This window comes from Formica exsecta, unplaced genomic scaffold (genome assembly GCF_003651465.1).
Source record: "Formica exsecta isolate Colony F162 unplaced genomic scaffold, ASM365146v1 scaffold237, whole genome shotgun sequence".
Taxonomy (NCBI): Eukaryota; Metazoa; Arthropoda; class Insecta; order Hymenoptera; family Formicidae; genus Formica; species Formica exsecta.
This window is the reverse complement of record NW_021849649.1, coordinates 55,233-70,559: the sequence shown is the minus strand read 5'-3', so window position 1 is coordinate 70,559 and position 15,327 is coordinate 55,233. Positions and strand designations below refer to the sequence as shown.

The 15,327-nt window shown below is 34.0% G+C and overlaps 3 protein-coding genes across 9 annotated transcripts; 2 read left to right on the top strand and 1 right to left on the bottom strand.

The window, feature by feature from the left end:
- The first annotated feature begins 327 nt into the window (after window positions 1-327).
- On the top strand, window positions 328-5,869 carry LOC115235919 (E3 ubiquitin-protein ligase MARCH6). Of its 5 annotated transcripts, none has more exons than XM_029808023.1 (8): window positions 368-469; window positions 888-1,102; window positions 1,191-1,637; window positions 1,728-2,052; window positions 2,198-2,571; window positions 2,688-3,344; window positions 3,473-3,926; window positions 4,096-5,869. In XM_029808023.1, exons 3-8 carry the CDS (start codon window positions 1,251-1,253, stop codon window positions 4,836-4,838), a joined length of 2,940 nt encoding a protein of 979 aa, XP_029663883.1. In that variant the 5' UTR covers window positions 368-469; window positions 888-1,102; window positions 1,191-1,250; the 3' UTR covers window positions 4,839-5,869. The 5 variants fall into 5 exon arrangements, with proteins under 5 accessions (XP_029663881.1, XP_029663883.1, XP_029663878.1 ...); XM_029808018.1 differs by having other exon boundaries at window positions 376-795; XM_029808022.1 differs by having other exon boundaries at window positions 377-538.
- A 632-nt stretch (window positions 5,870-6,501) lies between these two features.
- LOC115235944 (DIS3-like exonuclease 2) lies at window positions 6,502-10,941 on the bottom strand. The gene is made up of 9 exons (XM_029808080.1): window positions 10,618-10,941; window positions 9,949-10,473; window positions 9,058-9,737; window positions 8,718-8,979; window positions 8,076-8,611; window positions 7,663-7,951; window positions 7,303-7,496; window positions 6,942-7,221; window positions 6,502-6,817 (listed from the first exon to the last, which is right to left on the bottom strand). Exons 2-9 carry the CDS (start codon window positions 10,420-10,422, stop codon window positions 6,725-6,727), a joined length of 2,808 nt encoding a protein of 935 aa, XP_029663940.1. The 5' UTR covers window positions 10,423-10,473; window positions 10,618-10,941; the 3' UTR covers window positions 6,502-6,724.
- A 726-nt stretch (window positions 10,942-11,667) lies between these two features.
- Window positions 11,668-15,134, top strand: LOC115235947 (vacuolar protein sorting-associated protein 52 homolog). 3 transcript variants are annotated; one of them, XM_029808098.1, is made up of 9 exons: window positions 11,668-12,056; window positions 12,281-12,456; window positions 12,541-12,925; window positions 13,008-13,190; window positions 13,275-13,400; window positions 13,485-13,669; window positions 13,762-13,846; window positions 13,946-14,149; window positions 14,243-14,668. In XM_029808098.1, the coding sequence occupies exons 1-9, from the start codon at window positions 11,835-11,837 to the stop codon at window positions 14,666-14,668; spliced, it is 1,992 nt and encodes a 663-aa protein (XP_029663958.1). In that variant the 5' UTR covers window positions 11,668-11,834. The 3 variants fall into 3 exon arrangements, with proteins under 3 accessions (XP_029663958.1, XP_029663957.1, XP_029663959.1); XM_029808097.1 differs by having other exon boundaries at window positions 13,946-15,134; XM_029808099.1 differs by lacking the exon at window positions 11,668-12,056 and having other exon boundaries at window positions 12,275-12,390; window positions 12,506-12,925; window positions 14,243-15,134.
- The last annotated feature ends 193 nt before the right edge of the window (window positions 15,135-15,327 follow it).

The following is a 15,327-nucleotide window of genomic DNA, read 5'->3' as shown; positions in this document are numbered from 1 at the left end:
TTATATTACAGCCAATCCGTATGTTCAATAAACTTTTTATCGTACAAAAAAATAACACGACACAACAATAAAATCAAATAAAATAACATGAAATTCTCGTATAATAAAAATCTTCCGTAATACTAGAAGAAACAAACCCTATATCTATTAATATCAGGTTTATTAATTTTACCTCGGCAAGCATTGGGAGACGGCAATTGGCTGTTGCGTCAGAAATTTTCATTTATTTTAAATATTCCTAATCTTTTTTTAATTAATTTGACATCCTGACATCCTGTATCCAAAACACGTCGCATTTCAGATGCTTTTCAGGGACTTTTACATTTTGCAAGTTTCGAAACTCGAAACATGTCGAACGCAAACTAGAAAGAACTGGAAACTGGAAGTAGCAGTAGCGAGCAGTAGCATTTTTCAATATTTTGCATAACAATTTTCGATTTGATTGATTTGTGTTTTTATTCGAGTACACGTAAGTATAGAGAGTATCGCATCGCATTATTTTAACGAAGAGCAGAGATGTTTCGCGCGAGAAATTAACGTACGTATTGGATAATGTGATCTCTATTTTGTAAATCATACTTTTTTCCACGGCCAACATGACCAAAGAATTTACGAAACATAGCGACATAGCTTCGTAATATCGGATATGAATTGTAATTGCTAATGGCGTGATTATGCTCAACGATTGTACATGTTATTTCCTATGTACATAAAGATTTCACATGTGTCATTGAGCGACTGTTATGTCATATCGCTTTAAGCTGATTGTCCTTTTTTCGCCTTAAAATTGCAGATGTAAATACGCAATTATGCCGTTACTTCATTCATATATGCAGACGTGATTTAAAGTTATGTTACATTATTATATTAAACTATTTTTTTCACAGCTCTAATTCGACTTTTGAGATTGATTTTTCTTTCCATGTGCAAATATGAGCCACACCATGTACATCTGTTTTTTAAAATCCTTTTTCGAATGATTTAAATTTTCATTGAGAAGTCGGGGAAAAATATGCTTGTTTCATAAATAAGTAGCGCTGATGTCACGTCTTATTTTATATAAAATCTTCTGAAATATCACAAGATGGGATATTACAATTGTGTATATTTTTTATATTATTATCATTTTGGTTTATATGATTATCTGTGCAAGAGTATACGAATTCATACCTTATATGTTCTGTTTTCAGCGATAAAAGATCACTTCTGATTTCCTACTCGTGATACGTGTTTTTTTCCCAATACCAAACATGACGGAGGACATGTTGGGTGCAGATATTTGCAGGGTCTGTCGATCCGAAGGCCTTGCAGACAGACCTTTGTTTCATCCTTGCATTTGCACGGGTAGTATCAAATGGATACATCAAGAGTGTCTGGTTCAATGGATGCGTTACTCGCGTAAAGAGTACTGCGAACTATGCGGCTATCGCTTCTCGTTTACACCTATATATAGTCCAGACATGCCGCGCCGTTTACCGCTAAGAGATGTTGTAGGTGGTTTATTTTCAAGTATTGTCACTGCTGTCAAGTACTGGTTACATTATACACTAGTGGCGATTGCATGGCTAGGAATTGTTCCTTTAACCGCGTGCCGCACATACAGAGCTCTTTTTAGCGGTCCTCTTGATTTAGTTCGAGTAAGTGACAAATATGTATAAACTGATCTTAATATTTTTACTATCAAAAGAAAAAAATTTATAAGCTCATCGATAACTTTGTATTTGCAGATAATGTCGTTACCGATGGATATGCTCTCCACTGAAAATATATCATCGGATGTATTTCATGGTTGTTTTGTAGTTACTTGCACTTTATTTGCGTTTATCGGTTTAGTATGGTTACGCGAACAAATTTTACACGCGGGTGGTCCTGACTGGCTCGAAAGAGACAATGTGCAGTTGCCCCCGGTCGACAATCCACCGCAAGCAAACGCACAACAGCCACAGCAACCTCAAGAACAACGTGCCATGCCGCAAGAAGTTCAAGACAACAATAATGTCCCTCCTTTTGTTGATCCACCTATTCCGCAAGAGGGAGAGTTACGTAACGAAGGTATTTATAACAATAAACATGTTTCGTATTTTTGAAAGTGGCAAAGATATACAGACTATACAGCAGCATGATAGACTTGATTGGATGTATTTGTCTCTACAACATTGTTCAGTGATTTTTTTTATTTAAATTGGATCATCTACAGATCAACGTCCTGTGTATCAAGAAGTGGCAGAAAACTTGGTTAATAATCCACGAATTGGCGAACCCGAAGATCTAATGAGAGATGTACAAGCACCAATTCCTCCTGCACCACCTCTTCCAATTAGAGATGAACTTGGTGCAGACGGCGCACAAGTGAATGCTGCAGGTGGTGAACGTTGGGCGAGAGGGCACGCGGTACAAGCACATGTGGTAGGACAAGCACAGGGTGAAGCTGAGGAAGCAAATTGGAATCCTATGGAGTGGGATAGACCTGCTGAGGAACTAACATGGGAACGTCTCTTAGGATTGGATGGGTCCCTCGTCTTTCTCGAACATGTCTTCTGGGTTGTATCCCTAAATACTTTATTTATCATGGTGAGTTTATTTATTTTATAAGAATAGTTTTGCCTTTTTCATTTCTTTTTTACTTACGCTGCATGTACACAAATATATACGTATATATATATATATATATAATTTTTTTTTTACAGGTATTTGCTTTCTGTCCCTATCACATCGGTCATTCCACGATAGCGAGTTTAGGATTGCAGGAACACGCGGCGGCGTCACACTTTGAAGGTTTGGTGACAACGTTGTGTGGTTACTGCGTTATCGGAGTTTGCCTAGTGGTCCTCCATACTCTTGCCGCTCTGTTAGGCTTTCAGCGTTCCCAGCGAATCTTAGGGCTTTGCTACGTTATCGTCAAAGTTTCTTTACTCTCCGTCGTGGAGATCGGCGTACTTCCATTAGTTTGCGGCTGGTGGTTGGATATTTGCTCGTTGGCGATGTTCGACGCCACACTTCGAGATCGAGAATCCTCGTTCAGACTCGCTCCTGGCACATCTATGTTCATTCATTGGCTGGTGGGAATGATCTATATATATTACTTCGCGTCGTTCATCCTTCTCTTACGCGAAGTTTTGCGACCCGGAGTTCTCTGGTTTCTGCGAAATCTGAACGATCCTGATTTCTCTCCTATACAAGAAATGATACATCTTCCCATACTGCGACACGTACGGCGACTAGTCGCGTCCGCGATCATATTTGGCACAGCGATTTTACTCATGTTGTGGCTGCCCGTGAAAATTCTGCGATGGGCTTGGCCAGGATTTTTACCCTACACCGTGACTGTACAAAGTGAAGCTCAGGTAAGAAAAACATTACAGCAATCACATTATTTTATCTTAATCCTTATTATAACGACTATTCTTATGTAAAGTATATGTATGTGTAAATTAAATGTGTGTATATACATGCGTGGTTCTTTAAATTATAGGTTAGCGAACTTTCATTGGAATTGCTTCTATTGCAAGTGATCCTTCCCGCGTTATTGGAACAATCGCATACGCGCACATGGTTAAAGGCTCTAGTAAGAGCGTGGTGCCGCGTGGTAGCGTGGATGCTAGATCTGCAGTCATACTTGTTGCGTGATCAGGCGGATGATCCGGGATTAGCAGTCATCGAGGAACCACAACATCCGGACTTGGGCGCTGCGCATCAAGCGTTATTACAACGGGAGGGACCTACGGGATTTCAACCTTACACCAGACCACGGTGGTTCCCCGCGCGATTGGTCGGGCTTTTGTTCTGCGTTTGCGTATCGCTCGTGATCGCCAGTCTAGTCGCTATGACGCTACCCGTATGGCTTGGACGTAGAGTGATGGCATTATGGATGGTAGGGGCACCTGCTCCGTCGCCGCCTGTTTTACCACCTGCGGTGACCAGTTCCGGTAAGTCATCTACAAATTATTCCTTTCTGATATTGTTATATCCCTTCTTATACACAGAGAGCAATTTTTATAACAAATTATATATATATATATTAAGAAAATATTGCGAAAATGTACATATTTTTGATGATTTTCATTATATGTTTTATGTTGCTTTCATTGTTTTTAGACGGTGGTGATACTGTAGGCCCTCTGTCCGGAAGAGTACACGAAGTGTACACGATAGCGTGTGGAACATATGTGTGTTGGGCCGCGGCGCGAGGCTTAGCCCTGGCCTTCTCCTGGTTGCCTCGTGGCCGCAGAGCCATCATAGACCGAATTAAACACTGGGCGATCTTGGGCGTCAAGGCCTCGGTGGCATTCGTACTGCTTGTCGGTGTCATACCGCTTTTATTCGGTCTTCTTCTCGAGTTAGTGGTGGTGGTTCCGTTGCGCGTTCCGTTGGAGCAAAATCCCATTCTATTTATCTGGCAAGATTGGGCCTTGGGTGTACTGTACACGAAGATAGCTACTGCTGTGACGATGATGGGGCCCGATTGGCGAATACGTCTCGCTATCGAGCGGGCGTACAACGACGGGATAAGGGAAATGGATCTAAAATTTGTCATCAAGGAATTAGCAGCTCCCGTTATATGTTGTTTCGGCCTTGCCCTCGCGATTCCTTATGCCGTGGCCTACGGAATAGTTCCACTTTTCGTGACCAATCTGCAGACCCAGATCCTCATTGCCAGACGTTTATATCCTTTTCTTCTTTTAGTGAATCTGGTCTGTGTAGTGATCTATTTTCAGATACGCCAGTTTAAGAAGTTGTACGAGCATATTAAGAACGACAAATATCTCGTAGGGCAAAGGCTCGTCAACTACGAACATCGTAACAAATCGCAACAACATCAATCACAGAGGTCGAGCTAACAACATCAGTAATATTATACAAAACATGAATTATGGTGGAAGATGAATTCTAGGATTAGCTTCGTGTACATTCTTTAACAACTACTTATGATCAATAATTTATATTATAGTCATGAGATTTTATTTTTAATATTATAATTTATTGATGTAAAGCGATACTGAATAAATCAAAAAGACTGTTATCCAGTGTATCGCTCCTCATTTTGATGCTTCGCAGTTTTAATATCATGCGAATTTCAATTATCTTATATGATAAATTTTATTATCTTAATTTATAAATAATGAGTGCGATTTGAATCGCATTATTTATGGTAAGAACACTTATGGTTAGAATTAAAATAAATGGGTGTTGAGAAAACAACATACCATTTCATTCTTTACTAGATAGTTACAAAATTCTGATATAGTAGCATGTCTATTCTGTAATTTCTCGGCAATAATATAAATATCACTATCCTTAATGTGTTATTAGATAGATAACATATAACATGTAAACTGCATAAAGCATATAATAACGATATTAGAGAGTTGGGGAATTACAGAATAAGCATACAGTATAAAACAACGCTACAAATGTAAGCCGCCTCTGTACTAAGTGTACAGAATATAATAAAAACTCTCAAGAACTTTTTGGAGCTTGGATTAACAAAAAAAGAAATGTATGAAAGTACATTGTAGTCATTGTTATGTACAATAGTAATGTAGGATATAACTTCTCGATCTTATGTTGTGGAATTTATATTAGTTTGTAATACACAAACGCACATATATATATATTAAAAGACTATCCATGATTGTAGAAAAAATTTTTTTGGATACATTTCTCATGAAATCAAAAATATTTTTGTTATAAGCTTAAACACTTGTGCGAAAATTAAAGTTTTGTATATATAAGTTACAATATTTCTCATATTGTTCATGTGTGAAGATTATTCGAAGTATTTATATATGAATCGTATGTAGATACTCTATGAAACGATATGTATATACATGTCATATTTACAATAAACTAATATTTTGTGACAAACTGATATGCAGTGTGCAATAAAACACATCTTGTTAATTTACAAGGGGATTGGAATTGTAAAGTGTTGACATATTTTTATGTAGATGCATAAGATTTTTATTAATCATATTTGGATATATTCTGTAATAAAATTCATATATATATATATATATATATATATATAATTCACTAAAAATATATCACATTTAATAATCACTCAATAAGCTTGCTAAAATGCTTTATTATTAATTATAATATGCAAACATATATGTAAAATAGTATAAAAATATTTTGATCTTGTTGTATTGGAAGGATCACACCATAAAAGTTGAAAATATAATATTTTCTTTAAAAATTTGTAATTGTCAAGAATAAAGTGTAGATTCTTTTATTTTTATAAATGTCATCATAAATGTTGAAAGTAATATTTTATTTAAAAATTTGTAATTGTCAAGAGTAAATTGTAGATTTTTTATCTTTATAAATATCTAATTATGACAAAATATACATAATTTTTCAATATTTTTCACTATATATTATCATAATAACAATTTAGAAAAAATTTTTTTATAGAGGTACATAAGATGCTTATTTTTAATAATTCATTTAAAATTTATCTTGTGATTCTTAATGCAGTGACAATCATGAATTCTTATACTCTCTGTGCTTTCTATATTTTGAATAATTATATGTACATGTAATCTGTGATCTTCCAAATTCGTCGATTTAATATAATTTCAATGATACATACACAGATACCTCACTTTATGTATATATTATTAGAAAATTTATCGTCATTGTAATAATTCTATCACATGATATAAATATCATGCAGTCAATGATATAAAAAAAATTATATGAAAATATAAATTTTCGTCTATTACTGTGGCGGTGGCAGAAGAGTTGCTTTTAAGCGCAATTCTTCTTTAATTTTCTCTACTCGTACATGTACCAAACTGAATAAATTAATCTCCTAAAAATTAAACAATATATATTAATGTAAAATTATTATTTTTATTATTATTATTATTATTATTATTAATTATTATTAAATTATATTAAATGCATATTTTAAATATAATATGATATAGTTGTACCTGTTCAATGGAAGGTTTTTTCCATTTAACAATTATAGTTGGTACATAATTCACTACATACTCTACCGTGACAGTATATTCCATTTCTTTAAGGTCTATTTTTAATTTTATGCCAGTATCACAGAGAATAACTTCTATTCCTTCTTCCTTCACATACAATACAGTAGCTAAAGTTTCAAAACCATCTGCAAGACCCACCATATATGCAAAGAATAATTCTATGCTCTGTTCTTGCACTAGTTTTGCACTGTACTTCTTTTCATTGCAATTGGCTGCAAGCCTGTTGCAAATTGAAAATGAAACTTGTTAAAGTAAACTGTGTACAATTCTTCCCCACTGTTATATCGTATTATAAACATACTTTGAACACAACTTAGCTGTCCATTCCTTTGATAAAGATTTATCTTCTATTGCTGCATAAAGCAAACGATGAACTATACAATCGGAATATCTACGAATAGGAGAGGTAAAGTGTGTGTAAAGCGGCACATTTAATGCGTAATGTCTCAAATCTTGCAATGAAGAAATGGTAGATGTACATATGTATTCCGCACGCTAAAATTTTCAACATTTTAGAATTATTATATATTTTTTCCTCCTGTTTCTCTTACTTCTCGTTACATAAGAACAATTTATAAATTAAATACATAGATAATATTAAAAATAAGATAATATAAAAAAAGATAATATAAAAAATATTAATACCTATAAAAACTCTTACCGTCATAGATTTTGAACACAAATTTATGATAACCATCATAATGTATTTCATAGAACTATTAACTAAGGTAGCATTATATTCTGGATCATAGCGACGGATGCTGGCCTGTAAGTTTTTAGCTGTTTCGCCATCCAAATGAATTCCATATTTTCGCAATGTATCACAAACTGTATTAAGAGAATATTTGGACGGATCTCTATGAATACGTAATAAAGCTGTTTCAGGAATTGCAGTATACAATTTTACAGCAACTGTTATGTTTGCTAGCAGCATAAATTCTTCTATAAGACTGAAATAATATATACATTCAAATAATTAAACTGATAATTAAAAACTGAGATATTTTCTTTCTACATATATAATGCAATGTAAACATAATTTAATAAAAATATATAAATGAGTGGAAACTGCACCTGTTACTATCTTTCTTTTCCTCTAGACGATAATTTACAGGCATTGGGATTTTGTGTTCTTGACTGAGCATGGTATCCATACATATCTGTAACTTTGGTTGATCTAACCTGAGTGCACCATTATCAAATCGTTTATTTCGCAATTGATTGGATAATTTAAATAAATTATTCACTATATTGGACAATGACGACATTGTGTAATTTCCTTTTGTATCGAGAAAATCTTTGAACTGACTCTTTCCTGGATTTTCAATCATGGCTTGAGCCATGTCATAGGACATTTGACAACATGACCTTATTACAGTTTTTGCAAAACGATGTTTCACAATTTCAGCATCTGATGTCATTTCCCAGATTATGGAAAAAGCTAATTTATCTTCACCAGCTGATAAGGAACAGATTTGACAGAGCTTTTCAGGTAACATGTGGTATGTGGTATGTGGCAAATAAATGCTAGTAGCTCGTTTAGAAACTTCCATATCTAGCGGGGAAAAAAATTTTAAATAGTGTGTAACATCCGATATATGCACTCCAACCTGAAATTAATAAAACATATATATAAATATCTATACCTAGAGACACATAGTAAGCTTATCGATTAATGCCTTCTATATGTTATGTAAATCTAACAAATACAATTACTTCATAGTTTCCATTGTCCAAGACTTTACAAGAAATGGCATCATCCATATCAATAGCTGTTGCAGGATCTATCGTGAAAATACATTCATGCCTCCAATCTTCCCTATCCTTTATATCAGCATCTGTTAAAATATAATCACTACCTGGCAGTTCTTCCAATAACTCTTTTCGATATGGTGATACATCTAAATTATGTCCAAGTATTAATGCCTGTAATTCTGTTTCTATTTCGCCAGTTTCACCGACTACCGAAAGAATTCGTCTGCATATAAATAAAGTATATACTACACAAATATATTATATACAAAAGATCCTTCAAATTTGCTTAATGCAGACCTACCCAGATGCATATAACTGTTCCCAGGAATCGATATTAACAAGAAACATCATATTCTTGTAAAGCTCAGGTTGGCTATGATATAAAGATGGTATCGATTCAAGAACTACCAATGGTATTCTTTGATCTTTTGGATGAAACAGTACAAGGGAATCTTTTTTTCTCAAGTATCCAATTGCTCTTCTTGAATGTACTTTCTCTAATATACAAACAACTTTACCAGTTTTTTGTATTTGCCCATTGGGAAATTTATACCAATATTTTTCAAGATTTACATGCGCTACAACTAAATCTCCATTAAAAGCACGATTTCTGTTATGGGTACCAATAATTAACAAATCGCGCTCTTCATCATTTTCCATACGTAAGTAAGCATATTTACAAGAAGTAGGATTCACACGAAGATTTCCTTTTACATATTGTACATTGTTAAAAGTTTGCTTTTTCAAAATTTTCTTCATTTTTGATAAAGATATATAATCTGAAAATATTTGCTTTGTTTTCAATGTTTTCTGTGGATTTTTTTCTTTTTGTACTGTCTTGCTTTTTATAATTTCCTTGCTCTTATAATAATGTTCCTTTGATATATTATCCGTACTTGATTCATTTATTATTGTCGTTACTTGTGTTTTTGTTTCATTTTTCTTCCAACATTTCCTTGTCAATTTATCATGCATGATGGCCTAGCAGAAAAATATATAATTGTTCTTGTATAAAATTGGAGTTTTATGAAAGTTATTATAGAATATATAGCAAAAAGAAAAAGAGAAGAATACTAAACTGTGTTATATGTATTATATAAGATAGTTATATAAGCAAGATTAATATATACAACATATGTGTGTCAAAAAAATAAAAAAATTATAAAAAATATTTTCTGTATACATATCCAACCTGATCTGTAACTAAACTATTAGTTTTCCATTCGTCGTTAGTAGATATCAAAATACCATCTTCTTTTCTTTTTGTTTTCATAAATATATTTTTACACTGCACAGTACTAAGATGATTTATAGCTTTTGATGTAGGATTCAAAGAGACTTGCGACATATTTCCATGCTGTGTCAAATCTTTCATATTATCTTGTACAGCTTCCGAAAAATTGGATGCAGCTTGTGCCTCATTTTCATCTGCTGAAATCTTATTGTACTTTGTACCTTTCCATCTCATTGATTGGAGACTGAAAGACACTTTGAGTTTATTCGCAAATTGTGCAGCAAATTTCACTAATTCATTGTTTTGAATAACAAATGTTTCGTCTGTTAAGGAATCTAACCACAAATGCGTAATGCTGCGATATTTTTTACGACGAGATGAAAGTCGCATTTTTTTCATTTTATCAGCTTTCAACAGTGAATATATAGGCATGATGACGTAGAGCAGTTGGCGATAGCAATGATATAAGGATTACAGCCGTATCTAATGCGAGAAATACAATTAAGAAAGATTATAATTTTTTTCACAGATATACACAGATATATTAAGGTTAGCATAAGTAAAACACTGAAAAAATCAAACGTATATTTCCACCGTTAAAAAGCAAAGGTCGACATATGGTGGTACCTGTTATCTATATTAGATCGCGTTGAGGAAAAAGAAATAAATTCACATATTATACACGATAAAGGATATTCTGGGAAAATTTTGGTTAGGTCGAAATAAGATATCATCTTGGCCATTTTCATGTGAGTCTAACAATAATCGCAATCGCGACAAAAGGTCTGTTCGTTTTGCTTGCGTTTTGTATACTCGGATCCTACTACCCAAATTTTTTAAAAATTTATAGACATATAATATATAGGCGGAGCCTCTTCTGAGATTATGTTCCAACATAAAAATTTTCACTGACAATTTTCACTGAGCTTTATGTATGAACATACATCATACATATACATATATATGTAGCAGCTAGTAATATATATATGTATAGACGTCCATGTGAGTCTAACAATAATCGCAATCGCGACAAAAGGTCTGTTCGTTTTGCTTGCGTTTTGTATACTCGGATCCTACTACCCGGATTTTTTAAAAATTTATAGACATATAATATATAGGCGGAGCCTCTTCTGAGATTATATTCCAACATAAAAATTTTCACTGACAATGAGCTTTATGTATGTACATACATCATACATATACATATATATGTAGCAGCTAGTAATATATATATGTATAGACGTCAGTTGGCTCCTGCACACAAGAGACAGAAAACGCTTGCCGCGCGGCGAAAGGCGACGCGGCCAATCAACTTACAACTTTTCCATAAGAGCGAGAGATTGATTGGCTATCACGTCGTCTTTTGCCGCGCAACGAGCGTTGCCGCGTCTTATGCCCGCATCAGACTACGCATTGAAAATTGAAGATTGAAGATTAAAAATTAGAATTTGACTAATCAGAACAAAAGGGACTAAAATTGCTTTGTCCTAATTGGTCAAATTTCAATCTTAAATCTTGAATCTCAATCTTCAATGCGTAGTCTGATACGGGCTTTATGTGCTGCAGAGAAAACCGCTCAATAGCAATCGGACCGTGATTGGCTCTTACTTTTAGAACCAACAAATCAACGTCGACAAAGATGATAGCTGAGCGCTTTTTCTGCCGAAAGCGGCCAATATCGGAACGCATATGTTTATCCGTGTCATAAACAAGAAGAAACGATTTGAGGTTATCTCTATTCACAGATCGTGATGCAAAGTAATGATAAAAGTGATCGAAACATTTCGTAAATGAAGTAATTGTTTAATTACCACACGTCTGAGTTATACCGAAGGAATTTGAGAATGACCGAGATAGACAACAACGAAGAGCAATTGCCTCAGAATCTCGGCGACGATGTCGTTCAAGAGGTTCTCAAGACCGGCACCGACTTACGCCAGTATTCCAGACAAATCGAAAAGGAACTCAAGGAAGTCGAGAACAAGTCGATCCAAGATTATATCAAGGAGAGTGAGAACATAGCTAGTCTACACAATCAAATTGCTGCTTGCGATAATATATTGGAGGTAAGTTGATTAAGATATTCGCTGTTGACATTTCATGGATCGGATGTTATTAACACGTCGACGTGTAATTTGAGCGAACAATGAGTATTACTCACGAGAAAATATGCTTCACATATAGTCTGTTTTGATAGTTTATCTTTATGTAAAGTGATATTACTGACGAGAAAAAAACTTTCTCGGAATAAATTTCATAGAGATATTAATATATTATTTTTTAATTGCAGAAAATGGAATCGATGTTGATGAATTTTCAATCAGATTTAGGAAGTATCAGTTCCGAAATACTTTGTTTACAACGTAAATCTGTTGCTATGAGCCAGCAGCTATCTAATAGGCAAGTAATACGTGGCCCGCTCAGTCAATTTATCGAAGATATGACAGTGTCTGAAGCTCTGATCGCGTAAGAAATATTTATCAACACAATTTATAAGAGAAAATATTACATTTAGATAAACTCGAATTATATGCATCGAGCTCTTTGCAGTGGTATTATGGACTGTCCTGTGACTGAGAAGGAATTTTCAATTCAGCTACAAACCCTAAATCATAAAATTAACTTTGTGAAAGAGCAAAGTTTCAAAGATGCAAAATCTTGTCTAGATGTGACGGATATACTAGAAAAGCTAAAGATTAAGGCAATGGCAAAGATTAGGATATACTTACTAGAGCAAATTTATAAATTTAGGAAGCCTATGTCAAATTATCAAGTGCCACAGAATAACATGCTAAAATATAAATTTTTCTTTGAGTTTGTTTTGGCAAATGAAAGAAATGTGGCAGAGGAAATTTGTGGAGAATACATTGATACCATGAGCAAAATATATTATTCATATTTCAAGATGTACTCGTCGAAGCTGATGAAATTACAGGTAAAACGAAAGAATTAATGTTATTTTAAAAAAATTGAGAGAGACACAACATTTTAACTTATGATACAATTATTTTTGCAAGTTTGAAGAGAGAGCATCAAAAGATGATTTAATGGGAGTCGAAGATACAGCAAGTAGAGGTATATTTCATAAAACAACATTAAAGAACAAAGGTACTGTTTTTTCGATAGATACAAGGGGTGAAGTTTTGTCCTCTCAATTGGAAGCATCTATAATTGTACCACACACTGCCTCAAAAACACGGGTACATACTAATGATATGTACGATTACATATACTTTGGTACCCTTTAAAACATACTGATAAATCGATATATTATAATTTTATAGTATCACTATGAAGCGCTATTCAGAAGCGAACAATACGCTTTGGTTGATAATGCCTGCCGAGAATATCTATTCTTGCTTGAGTTTTTCAAGGCTCGTAATGCACAGGCATTAGATATTTTTAATCAAGTAAGATTAAGTGAATCGCATGTATATAATGATTTATTGCATAAAATAAATGGATATTGTAAACTATTTCTCTTTGTTTGATAGATCATGGGAAAAACATTAAACCTTATGATAAAAAACTTGCAATCATTTGTCGATGATTGTTATGATACAATTGCTCTATTTCTTTGCTTGCATTTGGTGATGCGTTATCAATTGATTTGTCACAAAAGAGCTGTACCAGCATTGGATAAATATTGGGACACTTTAACAGCTATAATTTGGCCTAGGTATTTAAACACGCTTATATTCAAAAGTATTAATTGTAATAATAATTCTTTTAGATGCTTTTACAATTTGCACAATTACATCTATTTTTTAGATTTCAAATGGTGTTCCAGTTAAATATACAGAGTATAAAAGATTGTGATCCATTAAAATTGAACAAAGAAACTGGTCCACATTATGTAAGTATCGAAAAGTAAAAGATATTGTTTTTATATCATATATGTAGCATCGTAATAAATAATTGTATAATAGTGTTCAATATAATCATGTATTTTTAGATTACCAGAAGATATGCGGAATTTAGCGCAGCAATCGTAAGTGTAGTTGAGGGATTCCCTTGCGAAGGAGCAACTCAATTACTAGCAGAACTGAGAGAAGCTGTACAATGCTTCTTGTTTAGAATGGCAGCCATTTTCCAAAACCGGACGCATCAATTAATATTTCTTATCAATAATTATGATCTGGTACTTGGAGTATTAATGGTAAGTAAATTCAACTATATGCATGGAAAAGAGCCTATACGCTTCATATATATTGTATATCAAGAGATAACAAATGTTATACTTAACTTAAAGGAGAGAACACGAGACAATTCCAAGGAAGCGGAGAGCTTTCGCGAGCAATTGAACGCCCGTTCCTCCGAGTTTGTCGAGGAAGTCTTGAGCCCGCATTTTGGTGGTATAATCCAATTGGTGAAGGAATCGGAAGCTCTGATAGAAAAGGGCCAAGTCGACGATTTGAAACGGCAGGAGGGGAAAGCATTGGCTTTGGTGCAATCTTTCACAAATAATTGGAAACGAGCGTTAGAAGAGATACATCGGGAAGTATTAAAATCATTTCCCAACTTGGTGCTCGGCGGTGCACTAGTGCAACGCGCGATGACGCAGTTGGTGCAGTATTATCATCGCCTTCATAAGATCCTGCCGCCGAATGCGCGCACGCAACTTACAAACATACACCACATAATGGTAGAAATTAAAAAATACAAGACGAATTATTAGGCAACTTCTTGATGAAGTTGATCCAAACCTAAAGGACGATCAAAGCATTAACCACTTATTATATAATAAAAGAATTATCTCCTAATATTGTATATAGCATTTAACTATTATGTCTATTTAAAAGTGATAATTATTTATTAAACAAAGATGCAAATTTTGTTTCATTACCAAATATTCTTTCCTTGATGAAATTGGGAGAGAAGAGAGAGAGTATAAATATAATCCTTGTATAAATATAATCTCTCGCGCAGAGAAATAAATTCTGTACATTTATTTATAAAATAATACAAGCTACAAATAAGATGCTAAGTACTCACGGTATCGCGTTACCATTCTATACAATAGTGATTAATTCTCCGTACTCTTATGCACATGGTACGAGTACATCGGATCACTGTAATGTGTATGTGTATGTGTGTACATCTATATCTTATTGTATATAAATTAGTATGTATACATACACAATGTTAAGAGTGAAGTCTCGTTATTTCCTCGTCAAATTTCGCGACACCTATGGCATAAATCGTTAATTTATTGATGAGTAAATCCAATTGCGACGTGGGGCGAGCATATATTTATGCAAGCATGGTTATACTAATCGCTCGTATAATCGAATTGCTATGTGCATTCTCCATCGCACTTGTGTAAAAAAAATTATG

Bases quoted from the DNA above. Each gene is read 5' to 3' on its own strand.
- LOC115235919 (XM_029808021.1), top strand. From the start codon at position 1,251: ATGACGGAGGACATGTTGGGTGCAGATATTTGCAGGGTCTGTCGATCC. The intron at 1,638-1,727 runs GTAAGTGACAAA...TTGTATTTGCAG, and splicing joins GTCCTCTTGATTTAGTTCGA to ATAATGTCGTTACCGATGGA. The intron at 2,572-2,687 runs GTGAGTTTATTT...TTTTTTTTACAG, and splicing joins TAAATACTTTATTTATCATG to GTATTTGCTTTCTGTCCCTA.
- LOC115235944 (XM_029808080.1), bottom strand. From the start codon at position 10,422: ATGCCTATATATTCACTGTTGAAAGCTGATAAAATGAAAAAAATGCGA. The intron at 8,612-8,717 runs GTAATTGTATTT...TATTAATTTCAG, and splicing joins TGGACAATGGAAACTATGAA to GTTGGAGTGCATATATCGGA. The intron at 6,818-6,941 runs GTACAACTATAT...TTTAATTTTTAG, and splicing joins AAAAACCTTCCATTGAACAG to GAGATTAATTTATTCAGTTT.
- LOC115235947 (XM_029808097.1), top strand. From the start codon at position 11,835: ATGACCGAGATAGACAACAACGAAGAGCAATTGCCTCAGAATCTCGGC. The intron at 13,191-13,274 runs GTACATACTAAT...ATAATTTTATAG, and splicing joins ACACTGCCTCAAAAACACGG to TATCACTATGAAGCGCTATT. The intron at 13,401-13,484 runs GTAAGATTAAGT...TTTGTTTGATAG, and splicing joins CATTAGATATTTTTAATCAA to ATCATGGGAAAAACATTAAA.